At 57.3% G+C, this 27,528-nt stretch overlaps 1 protein-coding gene across 2 annotated transcripts; it reads right to left on the bottom strand.

Moving 5' to 3' along the window:
- Positions 1 to 5,628: 5,628 nt before the first annotated feature.
- On the bottom strand, positions 5,629 to 27,290 carry HNF1B (HNF1 homeobox B). Of its 2 annotated transcripts, none has more exons than XM_032707698.1 (9): positions 26,920 to 27,290; positions 22,322 to 22,521; positions 20,822 to 21,008; positions 20,056 to 20,297; positions 12,762 to 12,925; positions 9,833 to 9,965; positions 9,515 to 9,706; positions 8,945 to 9,063; positions 5,629 to 6,172 (listed from the first exon to the last, which is right to left on the bottom strand). In XM_032707698.1, exons 1-9 carry the CDS (start codon positions 27,255 to 27,257, stop codon positions 6,152 to 6,154), a joined length of 1,596 nt encoding a protein of 531 aa, XP_032563589.1. In that variant the 5' UTR covers positions 27,258 to 27,290; the 3' UTR covers positions 5,629 to 6,151. The 2 variants fall into 2 exon arrangements, with proteins under 2 accessions (XP_032563589.1, XP_032563588.1); XM_032707697.1 differs by having other exon boundaries at positions 20,822 to 21,086; positions 26,920 to 27,265.
- Between the last annotated feature and the right edge of the window lie 238 nt (positions 27,291 to 27,528).

A 27,528-nucleotide genomic window follows, 5' to 3' on the forward strand; every position in this document is an offset into this window, starting at 1 on the left:
GCATTACACCTACACTGGGACAGGACAACTCTAGGGGTTTTTTTGACTTTCAAGTTTTATCCCTAGGTCAGAGAAATAAAGTCCAGGGGGTCAGAGCCTTCTCCCTGCCGCTGCTGGTGGCTCCCACAGCGCTCCCGCTCTGGCTCTGCTGAGCCCATTGTGCTGCTCCTTTGCCCCAGGGCTGCACCAGGACCTGCCAGGCTCCCACCACCTGCAGCAGGGGGAAAGGACCTTCCAGGATTAAATGAAGGTGCTCCCTGTGCCAGCCAAGCCCTGCAGCCCCTGGGAACATCAACCCTGAGCTTTTATTTACCCATTTACCCGTGTGCTACAGTCCGTGGCTCAGTCTGTTCACACCAGGTGTTTAACCTGACCACACGCAGTGAAACCAAACTCCTTCCTTCCTCCAAGTGTCCGTCCCTAGTCCCCAGAGGACCCAGAGTGGTGTCTTGCCCATCTCCTCTGTGTGGGAGATCTCGTCACATTCACAGGGGGAAGGAAAGTGAGCGACTTGGGCGTCTGCCTGTGAAGGACCTTTAGGGAGCAGATGGTGTGAGCAGCTCAGGAGGTTTGCTGGGACTGCTGTGGTGGGTGTGCAGGGATGGACCTGCTGGTGCTCACAGGTGGAGAGGCAGCCCTGGCTCATCCCTATGGGATGTGGAGCACTGCACACATTGGCCTGTCATGGCAGAGGGTCGGGATATCAGGATATCAAGGCTCCCTGGTGAGCCCCAGCTTTGCAGGTCCCTTGGCTGCTGGGGGAGGCCAGTGCAGGGCAGTGCAGCAGCAGGTGTGGAAGCCACGGCACCTGGAGCTGCAGGAGCAATCAGAGATGCACTGGAGCAGGCAGAGAGGTTTTCTCTGGACACTGAGTGCATTTTAAAGTGTTTGTCCACGGTGCGTTGGTTCAGGACAGTAAACTCTTACAGCGCTATTCTGCTGGTCTTTATGGCTCACAACTCTGCCCCCATCGCATTTTCATGGACTTGGGAAGACCTCCTGTGAGCACATCATGGACACCCCATGGCAGCAGGAGACAGGATCAACACCACACCCCCTGGCACAGGGATTCCTCCGGCTCCTTGTACCTGCTCCCGCGGCCAGACCGCAGCGGGGAGCTGGCAGAGCCTGCAAACAGCCCGGCCTCCCAACACAAGCACTTTCTGCATTCCTCTGTGTACTCCTCAAACTCCGCCACCAGCCCAACCGAATCCTCTCAAAGGCTTCAAAGGGCAGAGCCTGTTTGCTGTCCGCAGGGAATGACAATGCTTTCCCTTTTGACCTGTCGCGCAGGATGGCACCGCCGGGCAGCCATGTGCAGGATGCACCGGTGGGGAGCACAGCCCCAGCCTCTGCACAGCCCCACACCACTGCTGCTGCTTTTCCTGCTGAGATTTCCAGCAGATCCAGCCATCTGGCTGGACTGGCAGAACGAGTCTGGAAAGCCCGCGCGTTGAGCCGGTGCTGTTGCGCAACTGCGCAGTTACCCGTGTGCTCACACCAAGGGCACTCGTAAAGCTGCTGGAATTGCTCCTTGTACTTCGGTGAGTTTGGAAAGGCCGGTGCCTTCCTGGCCAGCAGGACATCTGCTCCCCCACAGGGGTTACCTGGGACTTCCTCAGCAATCCATGTTGGCTGCCGGATGATGTGAGCCGGCCTGGCTGCAGCCCCGCCAGCACCAGAGCCCTGGGATGGCGGTGGGGTCCCAGTACTGCCCTGGCAGTGAGGTCTTCACCCTCACCAGGCTGCTGTCAAGCACCTGGGGACAGGGGCCGCAGCACCAGGTGCCCCAGAGCTCGGCCAGCAGCCAGCACACAGTGTTCCCCCCGGAGGGGGTTTCCCTGGCTCTGTTCCTCCCGCAGTGACGGAGGTGACACGCGCCACGGGGCCCCAGTCCCCAGGCACGGCTGCAGCCCCTGCCGAGGGGTCCTGCTCATGGTTTGATAAAGCCCTATCATGGCCCCTGGGGCACCTGGAGAGGGTGGCTCAGCTGGTTTTGACCCAGTGACTTCACTGGCAGCACTGAGGGTGCTGCAGCACAAGCAGGAGGCAGTCAGGGCATGGGATTTACCCACCAGGCAGGTGTCACCGGCTGTGCGCGACTCTGGAGGTAAAGGAGAGGTCACGCTCCTGCCCAGCCCTCCCACATCCACCTTCACACCTCTCAGAGCTTCCCCATGCCCTTCCCCTGACCCACAGCCTGTGCAGAGATCCACTACAGCCCTGACCCTCACTGTTACCCCTTGGCCTTGGCAATGCTGGGATTTTGGGGGATTTTTCCTTTGCACTCACACCTGCACTTCAAATTAAATGCAGCCCTGTCCCTTTGCCCTGCCAGGAAGGAGCCTGCAGCTCACATGAAGACAGGCTGCTAAAGCCTCGTGGCAGCCTGTGGATCCTCATGTGCAAGGAATCCCCTTATAAGCAGCTTTGAACTGTAAAGCAATCACTTGGCTCTGTAAAACTGTATTGGCCATAAATGAACTTTGTCATGGCTCTGCTAGTTTCTTTGCTCCATAACAACTGCATCACGCGCAAACACAACGTGCCCAACAACAACAGGAGGAAAAAAATACCTTCCAGGAGCCTCATTTGACATGGCACTGTATTTTCCAACAACTTAATGAGGTAGCCAGGGAACCTGCAGGAGCAAACACCCCACCCAGGGCTTCTCCAAGCAGGGTGAGGTCTGGCCAGGGACAGCCCAAGCCCAGTTGCTGCAGAGGCTGCTCTGGAAAGTAGTTTTGGGTGGTATTTACCACCCAGAAAGGTTTTCTCAGCCAGAGGGTTAAATCCAAATCAGGGGATCCTTTCTCCCCATGAAGGGATGTGTAGCACCCACAGCATCCTTAGCAGTCCACGGGGCTTTCTCCCTTTCCATCTCCTGCCATTCAGGGTGAGTGACAGCACAAAACACACCTTTGGGCAACTTCATAAATTCACAAAAGTGAATTTGGGAAAGTACCATCTGTTCTTAATCATTTGTTGTACTCACGTTATCAGCTTTATCCTGTCTGCTTTATCACACTCTGCTCCAGTCACCTGCTCCACCTGTGTCTTTGGATGGATCCTATGCCCTTTTCCCCAGTTTTCTTTTGGCTCGGTCCCCCCTCCTTCACCAGGTCCCTCTATGGTGGGGTCAAATCTCAAAGTCTCCTTTTCCCAAGGTTTCCACTTACCTTCCCTGCAGAGCTTTCTGGAGAGCAGCACTGATCCTGAACCACTTACCCAAGAGTGCTTCACACATAGTTTTCACACCCTAAGCTCCATCCTTTTAGCCTGTGACTCTCTTAAAGCTGGTGCAGAAATCAAACCCCAGAAGGCAGCACTCCCCTCGGGGCATCAGCTCAGCTGCAGCAGGTTATCTGCACTCAGGGGCACTGGAAAGGACTTGCTGAGCAGGAAAGTGCCAAGGGGATCTCAGAATAAAACACACATCTTGTCTCTCCAACTTTTGCTAAAAGAGAGCATCACTTCCACGTCTGCATGAAAGGGACTGAGCAGTCTTCATGACTCCAGTTTTTGTCTGGGGCAGCTAAAATTCACAAACATACTCCATGGGAATGTTTTTATCGGGGTGTCCTGCTCCAGCTGTAAGGGTGACCGCCAGATTTCTGCCTGAGAACCTTTCCCACAGCAACCCACACTAAACTTCTGAAAAAAATGGGTGCCAAACCAAAACCAGCCATTTTTGAAGGCATTTTTAAACCCACACCTGCCCTGCACTGTATCTTCAGCAGGGTTCCACCCTTTCCCACTGCTGTGCTCTGAGTCACTCAGCTCTGTTACCTCTTCGCAATCGAAGATCTTCAAAAACTTTTCACATCCTCTTGCCTGCCCCTCATGCTTTACTGACCACCAGCTCAGCATCCAAAACGGATGGGGCTTGGCTTTGGCACTCAGGTCCTAATTGGTTTGCTTAACAAACTGCTGCTAAAGTTAGCAGAGAATGAGGAATAAACTGTGCTGGACTAAGGGCAGCATCCTTAGGGCATCATTAGGAGGGTGAGGACACGGGTCTCCCCACCTCCCAGAGCCTCCTGCTACTTTTGGCTGATACCTGAGGATTCATAGGAAACACTTGATTCCCCACATCCAAGCAGGTAGAAACTGCAGAGATCAGCACTGCAAGGGACATCAGGGGGACATGTCACTGCCACCAGCCTGTGTCCCTGCCAGACCAACCTCTGCCAAACTACCGCAGATGACGACTGTGGAGCTGTGGCAGTACAGACCACACAGCAGCAAGGATTCAGAAGAAATGGTGTTTAATTATGGTATACATTAAATTAAATGTCATTCTGAATATTGGTCTCCAATTCCTGATGACTTCTTATTCACCATGGGACAACTCCTCTCAGTCCCAGTGTGAGTGAGGGTCCCACTGCACTAGACATTGGACAAACAGAGCCAAAGAGACTTTCTCAGCCCAAAGAAATCATCCGGTGTTTTTCTTTTTGGCAGTGGTCATCAGTCCACAGGCATCAGTCCACTTCTGCTGCTCTCCATCTCTCTAAATCCCCCTCAGCAGCTGGCACACGCTGTGAAGTTCATGAAGATTCAGCACAACTGGGAAGCATTAGATCCATTCACAGAGGGGAGCAGATACAGAGGAGCTCGTTCCACGGGGGGGAGATGATGCCTTTTACAGCTTCCGTGGCTTTGGGAGGTAGGACTCAGGCCCTCAAAATCCTTCAGGGCTCTGGTGTCTGTGCTCAGCAGGTGCCTGAGGGACTGGGATGTGGGATCATTCACAAGCTGGAGATCTTGCTGTGGAGCTTTTCATCCAGGAGCTGCTGCGGGGTGAGACAGGGCAGGCAGCTGGAGTGTTCACACCACAGCCCAAATCCCATCCATCCACACCTCGGGGGGGACTGCTCCAGGATGAGAGCACCGTGTGTACTGATAAAGGTGGAGCCAACAAGGCTCATCACCAACTGCTAAAGGTGGAAAGAAGCCACCTGTACTGGCCATTTACTGGGGCAGGAGCTGGGCACCCAAACCCTTCTGCACCCTGAGGGAGGAGAAAAGGGAGACAGTCTCTGAACCCCACCTGAGGAAGATTCCACCAGAATTTCTTACAGCCTTTCACCTCTGTAGCACCAAATGCTACAGGCTCACCTGGAAACTGCCAACGCTGAACGCTTCCCCACAGGCTGGTTGTGTTCACCAGGGTGTTGAGTCCTTCCCCACCCCACCAGAGTCCGTCTGAGAGTCCTCAAAAGCAGGAAAGTCGTAGTGGCAGTTTTCCCCACATGGATCATCCAGGGCTCTGCTCAGCTTGTCCTATGTCCTTCCTTTTCATGGGATGTCACCGTGCAGGGGACACGTGTCTGCCTGTCCTCCTGCAGAGCAGAGCCTGGTGCTGCCTGGTCGGTGTCCTTGCCTAGGCCCAGCATTTGAATTAACTCATTTAAAGGAAAAACAGAAATACAAAACCAAACCCATCCTCAGCTCTGACCTTTACCAAAAAAAACCAAACCAAACCAACCAACCAACCAACAAAAAAAAAACAAAACAAAACAAAAAAAAAACAAAAAACAAAAAAAAAAAAAAAAAAAAAAGGGAGAAAGAGAAGAGATCCTGGACCAATATATACAGATGGGGAATTGCACTTAATTACAGTAGTTTACATCCATTGGACAAAATTTACTTCTTTTTTATATAAATCTCTGTGTATAGGAGTGGGGAGGGGGGAGGATGGAGCAGACTGTACCTCTATTTACAGTTCAATTGGCTCAGTTCAACAGCACATGCAACTCCTCCCTCCAAACGCCAAGTAACAGACCCCAGTCCCCCTCAGTCCGTCGGGTGGAGGAGTACAAACAACTTCAATATGATCCATCTTCCCCTTCTGCCTGTTCCCAGCACAGCTCGTGCCTGGTCCCTCGGGAAAGCCAGCGGCCTCTTGTTAGGTGAATACTTAAGAATAAAAAAACCCCCAAGACATGTCTTGGAAATACTGCGTGGAGGGAAGGAGAGGCTGGGTCTGGGCTGCTCCCGGCTCCGGGTCGGGCTGTCGGGCTCCTCGCTGCGGCGCTGGGCTGTGCTCTGGCGGGCGGCTCCCCGGGCTCGGTGCGCGGCTCACCGCCGGGATGTTGTGGAAAATAAGATCCCGTTGCTATGTGCAAAAGCAGCGAGGTGTGGAGCATCACCAGGCTTGCAGGGGACACTGCGGAGGGAGGGAGAGAACAGCACGGTGACCGGCGGGCAGGGAGGGAGGCAGGAGGAGGAGAAGGCAGCACCGCGGAGGGGGGTCGTGGGGGCACCGCAAAGCGTTTGGAGGCATCACCTCCTGCACCTCCCTGGGAGCTCGGTGGTGCCACACAAGCTCGGCCCCAAGCCCTCCCCAGCACCCCCGAGGGAGAGGCAGTGGGAAAACACTTTCTGAGCCAGCTATTGCCACCCCCTCCCAAAAATAATAAAAAAGGGCCTGTTTGTGCCCAGGCTGTTGCAGAGATTGTGCCAAGAGCAGCCAGGCGTGAGGCTGAGCTCGGCCGGGGTGGGAGTGGGGCCGGGGCCTCATCGCTGTCCCCCAGCATTGCTGCCACCTCCAGGGAAGGAGCTGAGCACCCACCACCACATCCATCCCACTGCAGCAGCCCCTTCCCCATCCCTTGGGGTCCCCCATGTGGGGTCCCCCCAGCCAGCAGTGGGTGGGGGGCTGGGGGCCGGGTGACCTTGTGGGCTGGAGCGCACAGCAAACATCGTGAGACGGAGATAAGGAGACGCCAGGAGCCTCCCTGACATGTCATTAGGGACTGGCTGTGGCTATCAGGTGTTTGCCAACGTAATAAACATGGTGGCTCGGCCTCAAGCGTTGTCAAAGGAACAGGGAGGTATTTGCTCCTTCCAGGTCTAAATAACAACATCTGATAAGAGATCCACAGCGTGTGAGAGGAGAGCTGGGGGGTGACCAGGGACCTCCCTCCAGCCTCTGTCCCGTGGCAGGACTGGGAGCAGCCACCTCCACCACAGAGAGTGTTTTGGGGTCTGGTAGGGGCTGTGGGTACAGAACTGCTGCTGGGAATGATGGAGGCTTTCCTTTATGGGGGAATGCCTCTCCTCTAGCAAAGAGAGGGGTGCTCGAGGGGCAGCAGCGCACCCCCCAGATTTAGGGTCTCACATGGGCTGTGAACTCCCAGGGTTTACCTGGGTGCTCCCACCAGCAGCACCAGCCCTCGCCCAGCAAACTGCACCCCGAAAACTGCAACTCCCTGGGGATCCAAGTGACCCTCCTGGCCTCTCTGGCCACCTCAGGTGAGCCTGTCATGTCAGGAATCCTTGTGCCCAGCAGTGTCTGCCTTATGCTGAGGCAAAGTGTGGAAGGAGCCAGGGGATGGCCCCCAGCATCCTCAGTCAGAGACAGAAACCCAAATCACCAAAATTATTCAGGTATTTGAGCCACTTTGGGGGGTGAGCAGCATTTAGTCCCCCCTCAGCTGTCTCTGTTGCACTTTCATTCACCCCTTGCTAATGAAATCAATGACCACTGAGAAAGAAATCAATGGTCAAAGATAAATTTTTCCAGCTTTAGCTTCGACATCAAATGGTTGGTAGAAAAAGAGACCCTGAGGGCTGGGAGGCTTCGCTGGGGGGGGACTTGTGTGGGGGTACAAGGGCCAGATCCTGCCCTGGCACTTGCAGGACTGGCCTGTGCTTGTCTATCATGTACAGGGGGGACAGAGGGGAGGTGGGTGCCCCTTTGCCGCAGCAGAGAAAGGGTCCTGACCCCATCTTCCCCCTCCTGAGCCACGAGACCTCCTCCTGCTTTAACTAAAGTGCACAGGAGGGACAAACCCGTGGGACCCCCCACCCCAGGCAGCACAGTGTCCGGACAGGGTGAGCACAGCATCCAGGCAGGGCACCATCTCCCTGCCAGGGACATTTCCTGTGTGCCCAGGGCTCTCCAGCCCGGCATCAAAGGCAGGAGAGCTCGATTAATCAGGGGCAGTTCGGGCTGAGCGCGCAGCAGATGTGCCGATAACGCCGCGCCGAGGAAATGGTGCTGGAGGGGCGGCCGTGCCTGACCGACTCACCCCGAGACCTGCACAGCGTGGGACCCCCGGGGGGAGGGGGTTTATCATCCCTTCCCAAGCCCCTCAAACCCCTCTGGGCAGCCCCTCTCCCAGTGTCCCCCCTTTGCAGCCCCAGCCCCTTCCTTCATCCCTGCTGGGCACCCACAGGGGGTCTCACAGTGATCCCATGGGGGGGTCTCCCAGCAATCCCACGGGGGATCTCCCAGCAATCCCACACTGTATTTACTCTGTGCTCATTGCAGACATTTTTTTCCTGTCCCCTGTCAAACCTCGGTAAGAAAGTTTATCTGAATGCAAGTTCAAGGCTCCCTCTTATTTATCTAGCGATCAATAAGGGCCACATATTTCCCACAGTCCCCAGAGCTGGCTCTCAGAAAGGGACTATTGTCTGAGGAAAGCCTCACACACCTGATTTGAACCAGGATAAGTCCGGCCTTACACCTGCACTGGGCAGATGATAAAGGTTTATGGGCTGGGGGGTCAGGGCACATCAGAACAACTCCTCCACTTGACTCCAACCAGGGTCAGTCCCCCTGGACACAGGCAGCAGAACGTGCTTGGTCCAACTTTCTCAGCCCAGTTTGCATCCCAGCAGGATGCTCCCACTCTCATGCAGGTGCCCCAGGGATGAGCACAGCCTGGCTGGTACCACCAGGTGCTAAGACTAAGCCCCAAATCCCCATCATGCCACTTGCAAGCAGGTTTTTTGGAGCCTGTGGAGGGTGTGGGATGGGGTTCTCAGCACCAAGGGCTCATCCTCAGATGCCCATGCAGGTGCAGCACAGGCAGCAGGACGGGGTCTCTGCTACTTCCACCTCCACACCCATACCCAGAGGGGGAAAAGCCCCATTCCATCTTTCCACACCCACCCGGCTCCACCTCAGCCACCTCTGCAAGGCCATTACCTGCTTACTGGAAGACATGTTGGTGAGTGTGCTGATGCTGCTGGTATCTGTCACCACCATCGCCGAGGGGAAGCGGGAGGTGTGGGAATACTGGGGAGGCTCCTGTTTGTGTGCATACACTGTGGAGAGGAGGGAGACAAGTCAGGGAACAGCCACCTGCTGCCCTCACAGCGGGGCAGAGCAGTGCACTGCACGGCACAGCAGAGCCAGGGACCAGCTCAAGGCATCATGGAAACATGGATGAGATGAAACAAGTCATGGGAGGAACCCACCACTTGCTTCCAAACCACTGCATTCTCTGGTACCAGCTCACCCAAGCAGCAGCTCACTCAGGGAAAGAGTGGGGACTGAAGAGCTGTGGCTGGATCAGGTGGATGGCACAGGAGAAGGAGAGCGTGAGGCTGGATATGGCCACCCTGCACTACTGAGCATCTCATGGGCTGGTACCCACGGGAGAGGGGCAGCAGCCAAGGGTACCAGCTTGGGCAGGGCAGAGCATGAGGAGAACACAAGCTCATTTCCCATCTGAGTTAATTTTCATGGCCCTTCACAACTCCCCCCAACCCTTACTGTGAGAGTTCTGCAGCTGGGTCACGGTGGCCATGAACGGCTGCTGTGTCATGTGGCCGGGGGACTGCTGCATCAGCGGCTGCTGGTGGGGGCTGTGGAGCTGCTGGGAGAACTGCACGGGCTGCAGGGCTGCCAGGCTGCCAGCAACGCTGTTGATCACGGGCACACTCTGCCCCTGCGAGGTGTTCAGGCCTGGGAGGAGGGAGAGAGCACAGCAGGGGCGTCAGTGCGGGCAGGGGTGGGCAGTGTCCCAGGAGGGCAGTGTCCCCCTCCCCATCACGGGAGAGGGGGTTAGAGGTGAGCTGGGGGGGCACTTACTCTGTGCGATGGCCATGACTCCCGAGAGCGGCGTCATGATGAGGTTCTGGGACTGCTGTGGGTTGTGGTGGGACAGGCTGTGGATGTTGGTCAGGGTGCTCACCGGGGGCAGCCCACCCCCCGAAACGGAGATCTGCCAGAGAGGAAGGCGGGACAGGCACTGTCAGAGCACAGCCAAAGGGGTGCTCCCCCCTCCACTTCAGCAGGGAAACCGGGGGGGATCGGCAAAGCCCCCTCCCAGAGGTGAGCAGGCACAGCCCACACTGCCCCGGGTGCAGACCCTGCTGAGGCACCTCAACTTCGTGTTAATAAACAGCAAAGCAGCAGCAGGGAAGGACTGTGCTGGCACTGGCTCCCAGCTCCATCAGAGCACAGCACCAGGACATGGCACATCCTGAGCCTTTGCCATTTTGTTCCCCAAGCTCTGGCCCTTGGGGACAACTGAGGACTCTCAACACTCATTAACTTCTAACTGTCACACTTGTAGGGGAAAGTGGGACATAGGAACTTGGGAAGGTGAAGAAAAGAGACAAAAAGCAGATAAAAAGGGTCTCATGGTAGTGATCTCAGTCACCAAGCTGGCAGGATACTGGTGAGACGGGGCGGGCGTGCTCAGTCAGAGCCAGAGCCCAGGATTTCGGAGCAGGATTTAGGGATCAGGAACAAAGGCACTTGGTGTGTGCTGCCAGGACTGGAGCTGGTCCCCAGGACCAGTGGGGGCTAAGTGCCTTAATTCTTTAATTGCTGCACCTTCTCCTAATCCCTCTCATTAGCCCTCTCACACTGAGAGACCTCGATCCCGACTCAGAGCCATCCCTGTGGCCCTTCAGGTGACATTTCTGGACACCAGTTCCAAGCACCTTGTTTATTTTCCACATGTGAGTCGGAGATAGCAACTGAAACAAATCCATCAATAAATTCCAAAGCCCGGGAGTGACTCATATTTCCTGATCCGGTATTTTCCACTTTCAAAGTCTCCTCAAGGCCAGGTTACACCACACTCGGCTGCACAAGTCAAACAGCTCAAGGCAAGCACACGCTGCTCGCCTGCAGCCCAGGCTCCTTTCACGGGGTGTTTAGCCCCAGAGCACTGCACCTGGATTGTGCATGACTGGAAAAGACCCTCCAGACACTGGACCCTGAGGGGAAAGCCCTCTGGCTACCCTACCACAGCTAAGGGAAACACTGGAGCATGACAGAGTGAGCCACCAAGGATTTCTGGAGCCTTAGTAAGCTCTTTCCTCAGAGCTCTTTCCTGAAAGATGCAGCAACTTCCTTGGCAGCTCCTTGTTTCATGTGGGGCATTAAAGGCACATGTTTACTTACTAGAAACCACAGCCTACAGCATATTTCTATTAAATCACTTGCAAGCACTAGCTAGCCCTGCCTAAAGATCAGAGATAAGCTGGCAGGGCTGTGCTGTGCCGCGCTCCTGCCGGTCCCTGATGGGCTGGGCAGTGTCTGTGCCTCAGGGATAACTCAGCAGGGCTATTCCTGCCCCACACCAGCCACCAAGTGGCTTCTCCCAGTTTAATCTGCTCCCTTTCCTTCTCCCATGCTGCCCAACCCCTTCCAGGGGTCCCTCCCACTGGTCCCAGTGGCAGGTGGGTGCTGGCAGCCTCTGCCACCGAGCTTGGTATTGCCTCATCCTCGGGGACCCCCACCCCGGCCACGTGGTGCTGCTGCCACCACCTTCATCCCTGACTCATTTTATGGCTTCAAGGCTGAGGGTTATGAGGCTCAACACACCCCTGGGGCGATATGGGCGTGCTGGGGCAGAGGGAGTGGGCTGGGGGGGCTGTGGTTTCGCTCTGAAATGTCCCCCCGGCTTGGTGGGGGACACTTGGCTTTGCAGGGTCAGTGTCAGAGCGCAGGGGGCTGCACAGAGACCCTCACCAGTCAGAAGGAAAGGCACACTGAAACAGTGCCATAGCTGAGGGAGGGGACAGCGAGCCCTTCCACGGCCACCTGGCTGTGCCAGGAGACGGCCAACCCTCTGAAAACGGAAGTGAAAACCGGGGAAGAGCCAGCTTGGCCCCGTCACCCAGTGCCATGTTTGACTTTCGATTTCAGCAGGAAAGAAAAACTCCTCCCAGAAAAGCAGCAGCTGCACACAAGCCTCTGCCAGCCTGGATGGGCTGTGCTCTCCTGTCACATCCCATCCCATCCTGACCCCAACTCCCTCCTTGCCCTGCTCCTTCACCCACTCCTCCAAAGGGCTTTGCACCAACCAGGCAACCAGAGGAAGGGGCACCCCAAGTGCTTGGGTGTTGGAAACCCAGCCCAGCCCTGCCATGGCCCTGCAGCACTGGATGGGGAGATGTCCAGCACCAGAGGGACACCGATGTCCCATCTCCACTCCTGCCATGCTGCTGTTTGTAGCTCTGCCCAGCAAAGCCTCTGCAGCAGAGCCCCGAGGACATGGAGAAGGGGATGGGGAGAGGCAGGAGCTCCAGGGTTGGAGCCAGCCCTAGTGGCTTCGATCTCCTGAGCGATGCCCTGGGACAAGAATGCCCCTGTTTGCAAGGAAAGCGCTTCCCCAGCCAAATCCCAAACTCGGGAGGGCTTAGGGAAGAAGTAATGAATGAGCATTTTATCAATACCATGTCATTGGCAGGGGAAAGCAAACAGTGATCCACCCAGGGCGTTCAATCCGTGGGGTGTGCGATCAATGAGCCCCGCGCGGGGCTCTCCCAGATCCATGGGCCGTGCCGGGAGCACACGGAAAACACGCCGTGTCCCGGCGGGGCCGCGGGGCGAGCGCCGCCTTTGAGGCGGGCGGCGGGGCCGGGCCGGCACCCGCGGCCCCCACAATGCCCCATTGTTCGGCGTGGGCCGCGTGTGAAACCCGGGGAAAGTGTGTTTGCTTTGCCCGCTGGGCCCTCTTATCTTATCAGCGCCGCCGCCACAATGGGCCAGGTGTACTCACCATTTTGCCGTCGGGCGAGAGCAAACCGTGGCCCGGGTCCAAGCCGGCCGGGGAGACCTGCTGCAGGACCGCCTGGCTGGTGGTGACCATGGCACCGCTGCCGTGGTGGCTGATGGCCCCCGAGGACGCCGCCTCGCCGCTCGCCGCCTGGCTGTACCGCACCCCTGCAAGACACCGCCCGCGCCGGCATCACCCACGGGCACCGCGCAGGTACCCGGGCCGTGCCGACCCCCTCTGGAAGCTCCCTGCAAAGGGGACCCTCCAGCCCTCCCGCAGCGTGTGTGGCACAAGGATGCAGATGTGCAAACTCCTCGATGACACCCTTGAATGAAACCGGGAGGGACAGCACCAAAAAACGTGCCCCTTCCTGCAGTGCTGCTTCCCAGCTTCGCCCAGACCCCATCTCCTGAATTACAGTGAGGGGAGGATGCTGAGCGCCCACCAGGGCTGCAATCCCACGCTACCCATGGGCCCTGATGCCACAGGGGGAAAAGAGAGCCCAACCTGGGCCAGCAGCCCAACAGCCATCGGCACCCTTGTGCTGTCATGTGCATAGTTTGCACCCATCGTGCAAATCCCTGTGATGTCCCCCTGGCTCCTGGACACTGGCCTGGGGACCCTGAGGTGTGGGAAGTGACTCTGCATCCTCCAGCTCATCCCTCTGCGAGGCTCTCCCAGCTCCCTGCAGCCCCCGGCCATCCTGACTGCCCAGCTCACTCTTTCCTCAGGTCCTTCTGCATCCGATTCCCTCCTGACACCCTTTCCACAAGTGTAGGATTAACAGGTCACCACAGGAAGGCAGAAGGACCAGGCACACACCAACCCTCAGATCAGACCCCAGCCCGCCCCTGCCCAGAAGGCAAATCTGGCTCGAGCACAGGTCTTCTATATAAATATATTTAATTTGGCTAAAGCAGCCTGCACTGATAACCATATGATCAGCCATGTGTCATGGAAAGGCATCCACAGATCACAAATAATTAACCCAGGGAAACCCATGGGAAACAAAAGCGTCTTTTACGGGGCTGCCTTGACGACTACGGCGAAAAGCCATTTATTAGGAGGAGTCCAGCCCTGTGCTCCCAGCCGGGTTCACTGCCCTGGGATCGAAGTGGTGGATGAGGGACTGGCAGCCCACAGCTCTCCTGGGAAAGAAAACTACGGCAAAGCCACCTTCCCAACTGAGAGCTCCATAAGCATCATCCACCCATGACCTCTGGCCACTGCACAGGGGTGTTGGGGACAGCTCCCCAAAATGACCATCAGCAGGGGAAGTTCAGCCTGTGGACACTGCCAGTGGTGTCTCAGCTGTCCCATCCCAGCATGGACACTCCCAGCTACAAACCCATCCCAGGAAAGCATCTTCCTCCTGGGATTTTGGGACGTCCTTCTCCCGGGAGCCTGAGGGGAAGAGCTGATGGTGAGCAGCTTGGTGGAAGCTGCTCTAAGGGCGACCCTAAAATTAAGCTCTGAACCAAGGAAAAGGAAGGAAATAATAACTGGAGCCCAGGAACTTTCCACCAGCTCCAAAAGCATCTGCTCAAGCGCAGAGGGCCACCCACACCCTCCACCAAAACCACAGCAAAGCCGCTCCGTAATCGCCTCCGAATATTCCCCATCAGCTGGTCAAACACGTCCCACAGATAGGAATCTCCCCACGATGTCTGGTTCCTGACCATTTCCCAGCAAACCCCTTTATCCCTGATAATAAAAGAATGTCCTCTGGCAGGTGGATATTTGCCGGCCCGAGTGGACGTCCCTGCCGTGCACAGGGTAAACATTACTCAACCAGGGCACTGTCACACACATTCTTCCCGCGGCCCCGGCCTCGTGCAGAGGGTGCTTCAGCCGCCGGGCCCGGGATCCCGCGGCGCTGGTTAAACAATGGGAGGGGAGATAAAATAAAGCCCTTTCTTTCTTCTGGGCGCGATCTGGAAGATAGACGGGAGCACAGGCACCTCCTCTTGGAAAGGAAATCAGAGTTTCTGCTGTCTTCAAGCTCTTTTGGGTTCAGTAAGAACAACGACAACAACAAAAAGCCCTTTTAAAACCCCAAATCATGCCATATCCAACTGAGGATGTTCTAACTTATGAGCCTAGACAGCTGAAGTTATAAAGTTGGCTTTAAAACATACAAGAGGTTAAAAGCTGATTTTCAAGCTTTTCCTTGCAACCCCAAGGAGGAGACTTTGATTGTTTGAGGAACAATAACCAGCGCCGAGATTCCCAGATAGTCTGGAGACCGAGATTCTGGGTCTCTAGATAAAACCGCTGAAGACTCCAAGTCTTGATGAAGTTTAACTGTCCTGAGGAGTGCAAGGCTGGGCTCTGGCTTGGTGACAGTGGTCACCGGCTGGTGGGGGGATCCTGAGTCCCCCAAACCTGTGAGCACCCAGGTCTGCCCAGAAACCGCTTGCTGGGCAGTGAAAAGCCTTCTGCCAAAGCTTCCTTTAGGAAGCCATCAACTATCCTGTCTTGGGGTTTTCCCATTCCTAGAATGGGATGGGTGCTATTATTTATACGCCCCCAGGGCTGGGTTGGAGTTGGGCAGATCAGATAATTAATATTAGGAAACCAGCACCAGGCATTGTTGCTGCTGTCACTGCTGTGACACATCGAGCTCCCTGATGATGGTACCACCTTCCCTTCGAGCTCCCTGGGCTTCCCAGCAAACCCTCCTTGGCACGCTCTGCCATCTCAGGGATCACCAAGCCCTGGGATACAGCCTCCTCCCCACAGCACAGCCTCTGGGACCCCCCTACAGGACACCCCCAGCCAGGGTGAATGCACAGGGATATCTCCAGGACTGAAGGATTCCTCCCGGAGTGAGTTGGGGTCCAGGGTTTATGAGCTGGGGCTCAGACAGCCATCAGAGCCCGACACCACTGCTCTCCTGCTGCTCTCCTGCGCCTCCACAGCTGGAAGCAGCCCTTGTGCAAAGAGATTTATTCCTCCTCAGTCTCTCCCCACAGCTGCTCAAGAGAGGAGTCTGGATGGGGATCACCAGGAGTGGGTCTGGCCGTGGAGCCTGCCCTCCTCAAGGCTTTTTTCTTTACTGGAGCTACAGCCATAATATAACAGTCTGTTTATGGGACCCGGCCATTGTGTGGCCCTTGAGCTGCACAGCCCGTGAAATGTTTTACTGCTTTCCCCTGTTCCAGACAGGCCACGGGGTCCAGCTCCTGCAGCCTTAACCCGATGGATGGGGACAGGCAGTGTGACAGCCCCCAGGGCAGGGGGTCCTGTGCACCCATGGTTTTCCACAGCCAGCCCCACCACCCCCATCTTCTTCAGGGTGCCAGAACAATCCCCCTGACCCGACCTGGGAGGGCAGTGGGGGGGTTTGGGGCAACGATCAATACCTTTATCGCTTTCATCACAGCCTTGTGCCATTTTCTCGGAACACACCAGTCCTGTGCCTTTGGTAGGGACAAGCAGTGAAGCAGCTTGGTTCTGCTCTGCCTTAAGTCATGTTGATATAAGCAAATTGTACTTTTTAAAACAAAAACTCACTGTACTTTTAACTGTCCTTCCCTGCTGCCACTGTCCCACAGCACATGCCAACCTCTGGCAGCAGCGTCTGCCGCTTCCCCCAGCTCCAGGCTGCATTTCTGCCCAGAGCTTTGCCACACCCTCCACATCACCAGCAATGCCTGACCCCAAAATAGACTGCAAAAAGTCACTGAGGATCCAGCTGCAGCAGGGATTCAGCTCTGGCTCTGCCCAACCCACAGGGATGCAGCCGCCAACATGGACCAGGGTGTGAAAGTGGGGTGAGAAAGGTAAAATATAATCTTTGGGGTCATGCTGGACTCAGTGATGCTCCACCCATTGACACCACAGACAGCTGGGTCTCTGTTGGGACTGTCACCCTCCCAAATCCAGGTCCAGGCAGCACCGAGGGCAGCTCTGATTTTTGGGCTGCCACTCAAATTGTCCCTAAAGTGTTAATCTTGCTCAGTTACAGAGGTGCATAGTTTATATCCATTATAAACCCGTTTATGGGGACTGGACCCCTCCCGTTTCGCTGCTGTCATAAAGTTCTAATTACCCCCATAAAACCTGGAAAAGCTCCTAACAGTGCACTGTACCCACCGAGCCCCACAATGCACCCAACAGTAAAATATTACAACTGCTGGCACTGGGTCCTCAGTCAGAACCAGCACATACCCCAGGGAACACCGGGAAGGATCCAGGTATAAACAGGGGTACCCCCAGACCAAGGGTTGATTGATGGGCTCCTCTTTAAGGAAAAGTTAAAGCACTTAAATTGCCCTTTTTTTTTTTTTTTCCAGAAGAATTTGGGGGTGGTACTGAGATATTTTTGTGTTTGTTATCTCCGTCTAAACACATATGTAAGTAATATACACACACATATATACACATGCATATATGAATGATTGCTCTGATATTGCTCTGCTACTCTGATATTTGCAGAGCAGAGGTGGATGGATGGATGGATGGGTGGGTGGATGGATGGGTGGATGGATGGGTGGATGGGTGGATGGATGGATGAGTGGATGGATGGGTGGACAGACATCCCAACCCTCTGCGGGTATGGAGCCCCCCAGGACAGGCTGGAGGTGACGCTGTGACCCCCCAGCCACAGGGCCAGGGCAGCCCTTTGTATGCAGGGTGGGAGTGGGGGGTGGCTGTGGGCTGGTGGTGCAGTCACCTAATCTCATCAGTGCTCCGATTGTCTTCGGGGCTCTTGAAGATAAAAATGGCATAAGCCAGAGTCTACAGCATGGCACCAAGATAAAGCCCTGAGTGACCTTCAAATCAAACAGGGAACCAAGATCACTGATAAAACCCAGAGTAAGGGAAAAGTCCAGCCTCTGAGAGGAGCCTCTGAGATAGAAAGGCTTTAAGTATTTACCTCCAAGTAGTTAAAAACTACAGCTCGGGGCTTGACAGATGGGTCCCCAAGAAGAGGCCGGAGGATGTTTGATTTTTACAGCTCTCCTCCCTGCCCTGCTGTCATTACACCCTTTTGCAAGACCCCATTGACAAAGTCCTGAGGAGAGGTGACCCCTCTTTGTTCACAGGCATGGGGAGCAGTTTGCAGCTGCCCCACGGCCCTGCCCCACCGTATCCTGCCGGGGAAGGGGACAGGCAGGGGCAGGGCACGGGTAGTGTCCCAGCGCCGTCATTAAGCTGTTAAGGCATTGATGGCTCCAGACGCCGCCGCACGCGGGGCAAGGACAGTTCAAATCCCAGCATGGACAGCTGGGATGGGGTCAGCCAGGCACTGGGGATGGATCTGCCAGCACTGCCTGTGCCCCACCGGGAGCAGCTCCCCAAACATCTCCTGGAGGAGGTCTAAGCAGTGATGGACCCAGCGGTGTTCTGGGAGCTGCAAGCTGCAAGGCTTGGTCCAAGAGGTCAGGAAGGGGTTATGGCTGAGCTCCATCCCTGCCTGTCTCCCCAAAACCGGCTCTAAAACCCCACGGTGGCCCTCGCCATGCCCATCTCCTCCTGCCCAGCAAAGACGATGGATATGAGCACTGATCGCCAACCAATTCCGGCAGCCGAGCCCTCCTGACCCTCCGGAGAGACTTTTCTCTGAGGCCATCACTCCTGCCCTGCTCAAAAGCCCCTCCGAATGGGCTGTCATCGGCCCTATAGCCGGGACCGGCCCCTGCTGGCACCGCTCCGACGGGAAAATAAAGGTTGGGGCTTAACGGCCCTCCAGCCCCGAGATAAATGCCCGCGGTTACAGTAATTGCTGTCCCCTAATAGAAGAAAACAAAGGCTCTCGGGGGGAGCCCCATGTGCGCTGGCAGCCCGGGGGCACATCAAAGGCAACGGGGTTCGTTCAAAGCCCCGGCTTAATTGTCAATTAAGCATGCACGGGGGACAACGCCGTGACAATGCGGGGCTGCATGCTGGTGGGGCATTGTACAGCCCGCCGCGACACCGAAAACAGCTGATTCTGCTGACAATGTGCTTGTAGGGCACCTTGTAAGCAATCAGCTGCTGACAGGAGGGCAAACGTCCTCCCTGTCCCCGCCATTGTGCGGGGCATTCCTGGGGCAGGGTCACATTTTGGTCACCGCTGGCCGGCCCTGCGGGGAGAGCGGTACCCGGGAGCGGGTTACAGATGTCAGGCACAGGATGCTGCCGGTCCCTCCCACGGCCGGGAGCTGGGGCGGGGGCTGCCCACCCACCCGGGGCTGCCACATCCCCGCGCACCGCTCGGGGGGCTGCCCTCGCCTGCAGCGCCCGAGGACCGATGTCCAGGCGCGCGTTGGCAGCGTCCCCAGCCCCGCTCCTCCTCTCCGCAGGCACCTTGCCCTTCCCGCGGGGACTCTCCGCCACACGGGTTCCTTTTGACTTGCCTTTGTAACGAGCTGGGTGTGTGCAACGACCCGGGCAGGGTCACTTCCAGGAGGTGGCTGGTTTCAGCCTCCCCGGCCGGGCTGTGCCAGTGCCCGGGTTGTGTCCGAGGGGAACGCGGGGTGGTTGGGACACAGTCCCCGCGCTGACCCCCCAGCCCTGAGCCCCCTGTCCCGCCTGCCGGGGGCTGGCGGCTGGCTGCGGAGGGCAGGTAAGGGACAATGGGCATTGTTCTCCCAACAATGCCTCCCGCCCTGATGAGCCTCCCCGGGCGCGCAGCCCCCTCATCGAGGCGTTATCTCCTGCTTAACCCCCCCGGGAGTTTTCAGCGCTTCTGCTCTGCCCAGCCGGCTCCTCGCTGTGCACAGCGGGGCTGGACCATGGTGTGGAGAGACGGAGCTTGGGGTGAGCCCTGCACCCCCCAGCAGCTCCTTTATCCACCTCCCTGTTCTCTGGCCCAGGGACGGGGCAGAATTGTGCATCTGGGGTATCTTCAGCCCTGCAGTGAGGCCAGGACATGCTCCCACATCTTCCTATGGGCTTTGCAGCATTGCCTGTGCACCCCCAAAAACAGTGCTCCCCACTGGCTGTACCCCGTGGCCCTAGCACTGGCACACCAGGCACGGAGCAGCTCCTCCTGCCCTGCCAGGCACAACCTCCTCCTGCCCAGCCGAGCCCACACAGGAACTCTGACAAGTTAAACCAAACAAGCAAACACTGATTTATCCTCAGCGGGACAGAAATCCAGCCCTCAGCACGTGCCTCTCCCGGCCATAACACTGCAGCGACAGCACGTGCTCCTCTCCACATCCCCACCCCTCATCGAGGCTGCAGCAGGGACCGGGGTAACCATCCTCCCCCTCCTCAAGGCTCCCCACTCACAGCACCTCCGTCCCCAGCCAAAACGGGAGCCAGCTCTGCCACCACTGCCCAAGCACCCTCAGCGAGGGCTTACCTGGCATTTTGCTGGGAGGGGAAGCGCTGGGCTGGTTGTGGTGGGGGGAGCCGTGGGACAGCAGCAGGTTCATGCTGTGTGGGGGCTGGCCCGAGCTGTAGGCGTCCATGGCCAGCTTCTGTCGGAAAGCCTCCTCCTTCCGCCGGTTGGCAAACCAGTTGTAGACACGGACCTCTGTCACCAGGTTGGAGCCGAGCCCGTGAGCCTTGGAGGGGGACACTCCTCGCTGCAGACACTCGGCCCTGCACGTGCAAGGGGGACACGTTGGAACAAGGGTGCTGCTGGGGGGAACAGGAGCCTTGGGACAACAGGCAGATCTGGGGCTGTTTAAGCCCTTCCTACAAGCCCCGCTGCTCTTTCCAATTGCATCCACGCTCTAAAAGCCATCCCTGCTCCCTCTGACATTGCTGGAACGCTACAGCATCCCTGTGGCCATCCCTGCAGTCATCCCCACTGCATCCTTACAGCATCCCTGTCACATCCCTGCATCATCCTTACAGCATCCCTGTCACATCCCTGCATCATCCTTCCAGCATCCCTGTTACATCCCTGCAGCATCCCTATCACATCTCTGCTCCAGCAGGGAGCTCGCTCAGCCCCAAACATCACCCAGACTGGGAAAACAAGGCAAGAAGAGGCCAGAGAGCTCAGCAAAGCTGTGCCACGAGCCAGCGGCCGGGGCGGTGAGCCGGGAGCCCGTCATCACGCTCAGTTTTCCGAAGGAGGGCTGAGGGCAGGTGAGGAGGTGCCGTGGGGCAGCTGTTACCTGTTGCACTCCTCCACCAGAGTCTCCCGCTCCTCCTTGCTGGGGTTCTTTTGGCGCTCGTAGGCTTGGTACAAGATTTGCTGGGAGGCTGGCCCCCACTTGAAGCGATTGCGGCGCATCTTCTTGCTGGGGGTTTCGGAGCAGGCGTCGTCGAGCTGGGCAGCCCCCTGGTTCTGCTGATTGAACTCTGGAAAGAGAAACAGCAGCTGATCCTGACTGCCTTTGTCTGTCATATTTCCACAACCCTGGACTGCCTGGTTGAACTCTGAAAGAGAAAGGAGCAGACGTGAGCCGGCCTGTAGCTGCCGCTCGCAGTCACCGTCCCGCGCCGAGGTGGCCCCCCCGTGTCCCCTCCCGCAGCACCCCGAGCCCACGGCAGGTTTTGGAGCAAGTCAGGTGCTCCCTGCCACCCACCCTGGGAAGGGGCCAGCCCATTGCCATCCCTGTTTAATGGGGAGGCATGTGCAGGGCATGTGTATGTCCATGCATATTCATGGGCAGGGGCCCTGCCAACCCGCGCTTGTTTCGGGAGGATTTTTTGCAAGCGAGGAGCTGGGCAGGACGACTGCAAAGCCCCCCGAGAGGGTGCCCCTCTCTGCTCACCCAGAGCTCCAGCTCCCATCCCGTCCCAGCCCGGTGGGACCCAGCCCCGTGCCCGGGGCGGGCGGCACCAGAGGTGACCTTCGGCAGCCGCCTCAGCCCCGGCGCTTGTCACCACGGCAGTAAAGGGAGATTAATGGGAGGGTTTTATTATTCCCAGTTTTGCAGGGGAATTCTCCCTCTTTTTATAATGGCTTTCCCCCTGTGACGGGGGGAAATGCAGGGCAAGCCTGGAGCAGGCTGTGTTTGCTCTAACTCAAGGTGTGTTTTCAGAGCAATGGTATTTGGTGCTAAACGCCTTTCTGCACTTCCCATCTGCTGGATGTTGCATCCTTTTGGAGGAGGGAGGCAGAGCCCTTTCCAGGGGTTGTCAGTGCCCCAAACTGCCCCAAAATGGGGCTGTTTCAAGTGCTACAGGACAGACTCTGTGGCAGGGGACAGTGGGAGAGGAGCGCAAAGGAATAGTCTGTGAACTTGATCAAAATCATCTGCATTTTAAACAGCACAGGCTGACCCAAAACCTGCTACAGACAGGAGCAATTTAGGGTTTTTTTTCTTTTCTCTCCCTTTACATTTTTTGCACTTAGTTGCAGAAAATGAGCAGTCTGAGAAAGAGCGAGTAAAAGGGGGCAGAGGTGGGAAAGGCACCTAATTGTGAGTCACCATTAATTGCTTTCCCAGCTCTAAAAAAAATATAAATGCCCAGAAACTCAGCCGTGTGGACGGAACCCCTTAAATTCGTTGCACCTTAAATTCATTTTACTTATCAAGCTGTTCTGGGGAGATGCCACACAGCTGGGGCCCAGGGGCTGTGCTGGGACCCACGGGCAGGACCGGGACACGGGGACCCCCTCGCCCTCCCTCCAGCCCCGACGGGCGGGCGCTGCCGCGGGTACTTACGCCGGAGGATCTCCCGCTGCTTGCGGACGTACCACGTGTACAGGGCAGCTCTTTTCTGAGTCTTCATGGGGGTGCCCTTGTTGAGGTGCTGGGAGAGGTGTGACTGGTTGAGGCCGGTGACATCCACCACCTCCCTCTGCGGGATGTTGTGCTGCTGCATGTACCCCTTGATCATCTTCGCCGCCCGCCACGGGTCCTCGCTGCAGGGAGGGAAAGCAAGGGTTAATCTCTGCTGGAGGGGGCAAAGCACCTGGTATTTGCTTCTTCCCACAATAGAAACCTATTATTATTATTATTACTACTACTGCTATTATTAAAACTGTCTCAGAAGGACACAAGATCCCTTGGGTGTATGTTTTTCCCCACAAACAGCCCCGTCCCACCCCACACTGGTGGGATGAGGGCTCACGGAGGTCACGGCCACCCTGGGAATGCCAGTCAGGCTGTTTGCCCAGGGAAGGAGAAGCAAAGAGGATCCCGGTGTTCTGATGGGACACACTGAGGTCTCCTTGCTACAGTAAAGCACCTCCAGATCCTCCAGGGAGAAACACAACCTGTCCATGAACTGCTGCAGTTGCGTTCACCGCGATTTCTCCTTTGGAAGATACGCACGCACAGTGGGATACACACACACATGTTGGGATATGGGGAGCCTATCCTGGTGTCTCTCTGAAGAAAGAGAAACCCCTCACCTGGAGGTGCTGGGGTTGCTTTTCCTGCCCCTGCTCACCAGTGTGGTACCCACACTGTGCCCTGTGCCCCTGGGATTGCCACGGGCTGGCAAGGACTCCTGTATGGCCACTGGATCCCACCTGTAGTTTCTCCCTTTCGTTCCCACTGGGATAATGATTGAAAAAAATCTCAATATTCACTCAAAAGAGACCTGATTTCCTCGCTCCCACAGCAGCGCAGAGCACACACCGACCATATTTGAGAGGCTGAGAAGCCAAGGTCAAACCAGGCACACAAACCCCAGCGAGTCCCTGAACACAAAACCAAAACCAAACACCTCAATAATTTTAAGTCATTCCTGAGTATTATTAAACTCCTTAATTTGGCTCCTGTAGGATCCAGATGTAAATTACTCTTCACTAAATCACATTACTCTGGTGTCCTTGGGGTAGCTGACACCGATTCAGGGAATAAATAAAATTGCAGCCCAAAATCCAAATGCTGTCCTCAGTCTTTAGCCCTGTCCAAAGCCAGAACAGGCCAACACATCTGTGCTGTATCCAAGACCCCCACATTCATTCTGGGCTAAAAGGAAGCATTTTAGTGCTGAAAAAATCAGTGTGAGCCCAAACCTGGTCACAGTCATGCACTCAAATAATGCGACACCCCAATGTCGTGCTTGGAACGACCGTCCGGCTGCTTTCCCAATTCATTACTTATTTTGGATCCTTCAGCTTGTCAAGTGAAAAAAAAAAAGAAAACCACCAACAAGTAGATTTCTTACTTTTTGTCCTGAATGCAGCGTGAAAACAGAGCTGGTTGGATCCACAGTGAAAGTACCGGAGCAGAGCCAGCCGGGGCTTTGTCACACCCCGGGAAGGAGCCACGGAGCCTTCCTGGAGATGTTGAGCCTGTGCCCAACCCTGCATCCTCCTGGGAGGGGAGTCCCACTGTATATGGGGGTCCTCTACGTGGTGATGGTGCCCAGGAGAAGGTGGGAAACAAGGAGAAGTATGTGGAGAAAATGTCCTTCCCAACGACGCCGGGCAAAGCCGCCGTCCGCCGTGCCCGAGCCGAGGGGCTCGCACGGACCTTTGTCACAAGCAGTTCATGTCACCTAACTGATCCCACTAATTACTGATTAATAATAAGTTAATGAAACAGAGGTCATTATCATTTCTAAGAGCGGTCTGGTTCACAGTCGAGCCCAGGGAGGCATTTTCCCAGAGTGAAACCGTGAGCTGGTGCAACAGAGCACACTTGGAAAATGTCAAATGAGCAGCTCGGGAGTTACAGGTGGGATTTCGGAATTCAAATAAAATTTGGCAGCATTTTGGCTGAAAAAAAAAATATGTGAGAATTAGGACAAAAGTCCCTCAATTTCATTATTTTAAGAAAGGCTTCACCTTGACATTTCCAGTGTGTTTCACACTTACGCTTTCAAAACAATTATTCAGCTCTTAATTTCCGAGCAGTGAGTTTTCCTTTACAAATCAACTTGACCGTATTCAAAAGGGTTAAACAACCTGAAACCAAACCCAAACATTTTGTTTCATGTTAAACAAAATGTTTGGACTTGACCCAAAATGAAAGTTTGAGTGTTTGTTTGGCCTCTTTTTTTTTTCTTTCTTTTTTGGTTAACTTAAAAAGCCAGAGAGGAAAACCTTTTGAGTCAACACCAGCTCTTTTTCTTTCATCCTGTCACCAAAATGAAATAAAACAAACATTGATTGTCCAATCTCCACCAGGAGTTTACATACAAAAAAAAAAAATCCAAACCCCTGGCCCAGCCCAGGAGTGCTTTCTAATACCAGCAAACCAGTTTATAGCCCTGACTCCACAATCATTCTCCACCAAAATCATGGAAAGGCGGGTTTTTCTTGCACAAAATTAGCCCCAACAAAGCCTGGCCACCAATGCTGCCCAAGAAAGGATATCATTTCCTCGTCCAGCCTTATGTACAGGCGGGGAGCAAATCCCTCTCCCCAGGGATTCTCAGACCCACTCACCCCTTTTTCAGCCTGGAAACCAGGTAAATACGCTCCACATCCTTGGAGAAATATGCCAAGAATTTATACAGATGGATTATAAACACGGCTCCCTACAGAAACGATCTCCCTGATCGGCATCTCCCTGTGCACCAGGAATCAGCTGCACCCGCCACTCCACACACCTTTGGGGGTGGCTGTGCTGTGGTTTTCCCACAGTCCCCAGCCCATGGATGGGATCTGGGTGCCTCTGGGATATATTATTTGCCTGAGCGGGGTCTGGGTGAGCCCTGGCAGGTGGGACGGGGCAGGGAGGGAGCCGTGGGGTGGCTCTGGGATGTGCTGCCTGCCGGGGTGAACTGACTGGGACCACGGCACCCACCGTGCTGGGTCCCAGAGAGCTGCGGGGCTGAGCACCCCAGGGATGTGGGAATGGCCTGAGAGAGAGCCAGCCCTGGGGTCGGGACACCAGGGGAACGGGAGAAGAGGGGGTTCAGCCCCTGAGAGTGGCTGCAATCAGTGTCTCCCAACTCCCCTACCCGCTCCCTCTCCAAGTACAAAGGCCTCTCTTAGAGCAAACACGAGCTCTTTGCAAAGGCTCCTCAGGGACATGTGCCCGCTCTTGTTTGCACCAAAGGCAAACTTTGCACAGAAACACCTGTGGGAGAGCAGAGATCCCAGGGATCTGCCTGCTCGGCCCCCTCACGGCCACGCGGGCACCCCCGGCAGGGATGCAGCCAGCAAGGGGGGACTGGGGACAGGTGGGAGCACCCAGGGGTGCAGGGCACGGTGCTACACAGGGAGGGGTGGGAACCCATCGGGAAAGGCCTGCGATGGATTCTCCCTCACACGGAGCCCTTTTGGCACGGCGAGGGTCCCAGCCGAGCCCCTGGGCAGGTACAGGTGGTGCTGCCCCGGCCCCAAAGGGCACCGTCTGCCCTGCTGGTACCGGGGCACGGCTGCAGCACGTCCCTGCTGAGGCACCGGGGTGTCAGAGGGGGTAAGCCGGGGCTGACCCTGGGCTCTGCGGGCTGGCAGAGGGCACGGATCGGTGCCGCACGCCGGGCGCGCTGGGCATCGCGACAGGCACCCGAACAGCAGAGCGGCGGGGGGACACACGGACGGACCCCGAGGGGCTCCCGCTGCACGCAGGGATGTCCCCGTGGGACTCCCACTCGCTCACACCGCCCCGGGCCACCGCCGGGTGAGCCACGGTCGCCTCGCGCCCGTGGGAGAAGCGGCGGCTGCCGCTGCCCCGGGGGTCTGGAGAGGGGTCGGTGCCGCCCGCGCCCCGCCGAGCCCGGGGCTGCTCCGCTCCGCATCCCGGGACGGGCCGGAGCGGAGCCGAGTCCTGCCCGCCGCCGTCGGGGGTTCCCTCCTCCTTCCCCCCTCCCGGGCCGCTTTACAACCCCGACAATGAATAACCCGCCGCCCCGATCACCCCGATCACGGCCCTTTGTGTATCTTTCTGTTGATGATTTATAGAAATAAATTAATAACGCCCCGGGCTCCACGTGGTGAGGTTTACGTTTGAGCTGCCGGCGCGGAGGGACGGAGCCGGCGGCCGGTCCGAGCCCCCACGGCCCCGGCAACCCGGGCCCACCGAGACGGGCGGACGGGCGGCCCCCGACGGGGCGGGGGGACCGGGCTCCGATCTCCCCTCGGCCGCGGGGTCCTCGCCCGGCTCCCGAACACCGCCGGGCAGGGAGCACCAGGACCGGGCACCGGGTGGGACACACCGAGCAGGGAGCACCGGGACTGACGGCGGGGCGGGCGGGGAGCACCGGGACCCGCCACCGAGGGGGAATCACCGGGCGGGGCGCAACGGGACCCACACACCGGGAACGACCCCTCCGCAGGACGCTCGGGGCCGGGGCCGTCGGAGCGAGCGCCTGCGGACGGAGCCCTGCGCGCCGCGGGTGCGCCCGGTGCCGGTACCTGATCATCCTGTCCACCTCCGAGCGCAGCTCCACGGCCTCCTCCGTGTTGAGCGACTGCAGCTCGCGGAGGATCGGCGGCGTGTCGAAGTCGTCGCCGTCCTCGGAGCCCTCGTCGCCCGAGAGCTTGCCCTTGCCGTGCCCGTTGGCCAGCGGCGGGAGGGCGGCCCTGCCGTCGGGGGGCCCGCCGGGAGACAGCGGCAGGTTCTCCAGCTTGACGCCGAAGCCGGCGGCGGGCACCATGTCCTCCAGGGCGCGGATCAGCCCCTCCTTGGTGGCCCCGGAGCTGAGCAGGGCGCCCAGCAGCTCCCGTTGCAGGGCGCTCAGCTGGGACACCATCCTCCCGGCCCCGCCGCTCGCCTCCCGCCTCCCCGCTCCGCCCCGGCCGCGGCTGCTGCGGGCCGCGGGCCGCCCTCTACCAAGCCATGACCGCCACCATTAGGCAATATACCCTATGCAAATCAGCGCCGAGGCCTCTCCTCCGGCCCCGGCCCCCGCCCCGGCCCGGCCCGGCCCGGCCCTTAGCGCCCGCCGGGGCGGACTTTGCCTCGCCGCCGCCGGGAGGCCCCGGGGGAGCGGCGGGGGCAGCGCCGGGCGGGACGGGACGGGG

Source organism: Chiroxiphia lanceolata, chromosome 20, assembly GCF_009829145.1.
Source record: "Chiroxiphia lanceolata isolate bChiLan1 chromosome 20, bChiLan1.pri, whole genome shotgun sequence".
Classification (NCBI taxonomy): Eukaryota; Metazoa; Chordata; class Aves; order Passeriformes; family Pipridae; genus Chiroxiphia; species Chiroxiphia lanceolata.

Bases quoted from the DNA above. Each gene is read 5' to 3' on its own strand.
- HNF1B (XM_032707697.1), bottom strand. From the start codon at position 27,257: ATGGTGTCCCAGCTGAGCGCCCTGCAACGGGAGCTGCTGGGCGCCCTG. The intron at 20,298-20,821 runs GTAACAGCTGCC...TTGCACGTGCAG, and splicing joins CTGGTGGAGGAGTGCAACAG to GGCCGAGTGTCTGCAGCGAG. The intron at 9,064-9,514 runs GTAAGGGTTGGG...TCCTCTCCACAG, and splicing joins CCAGCTGCAGAACTCTCACA to TGTATGCACACAAACAGGAG.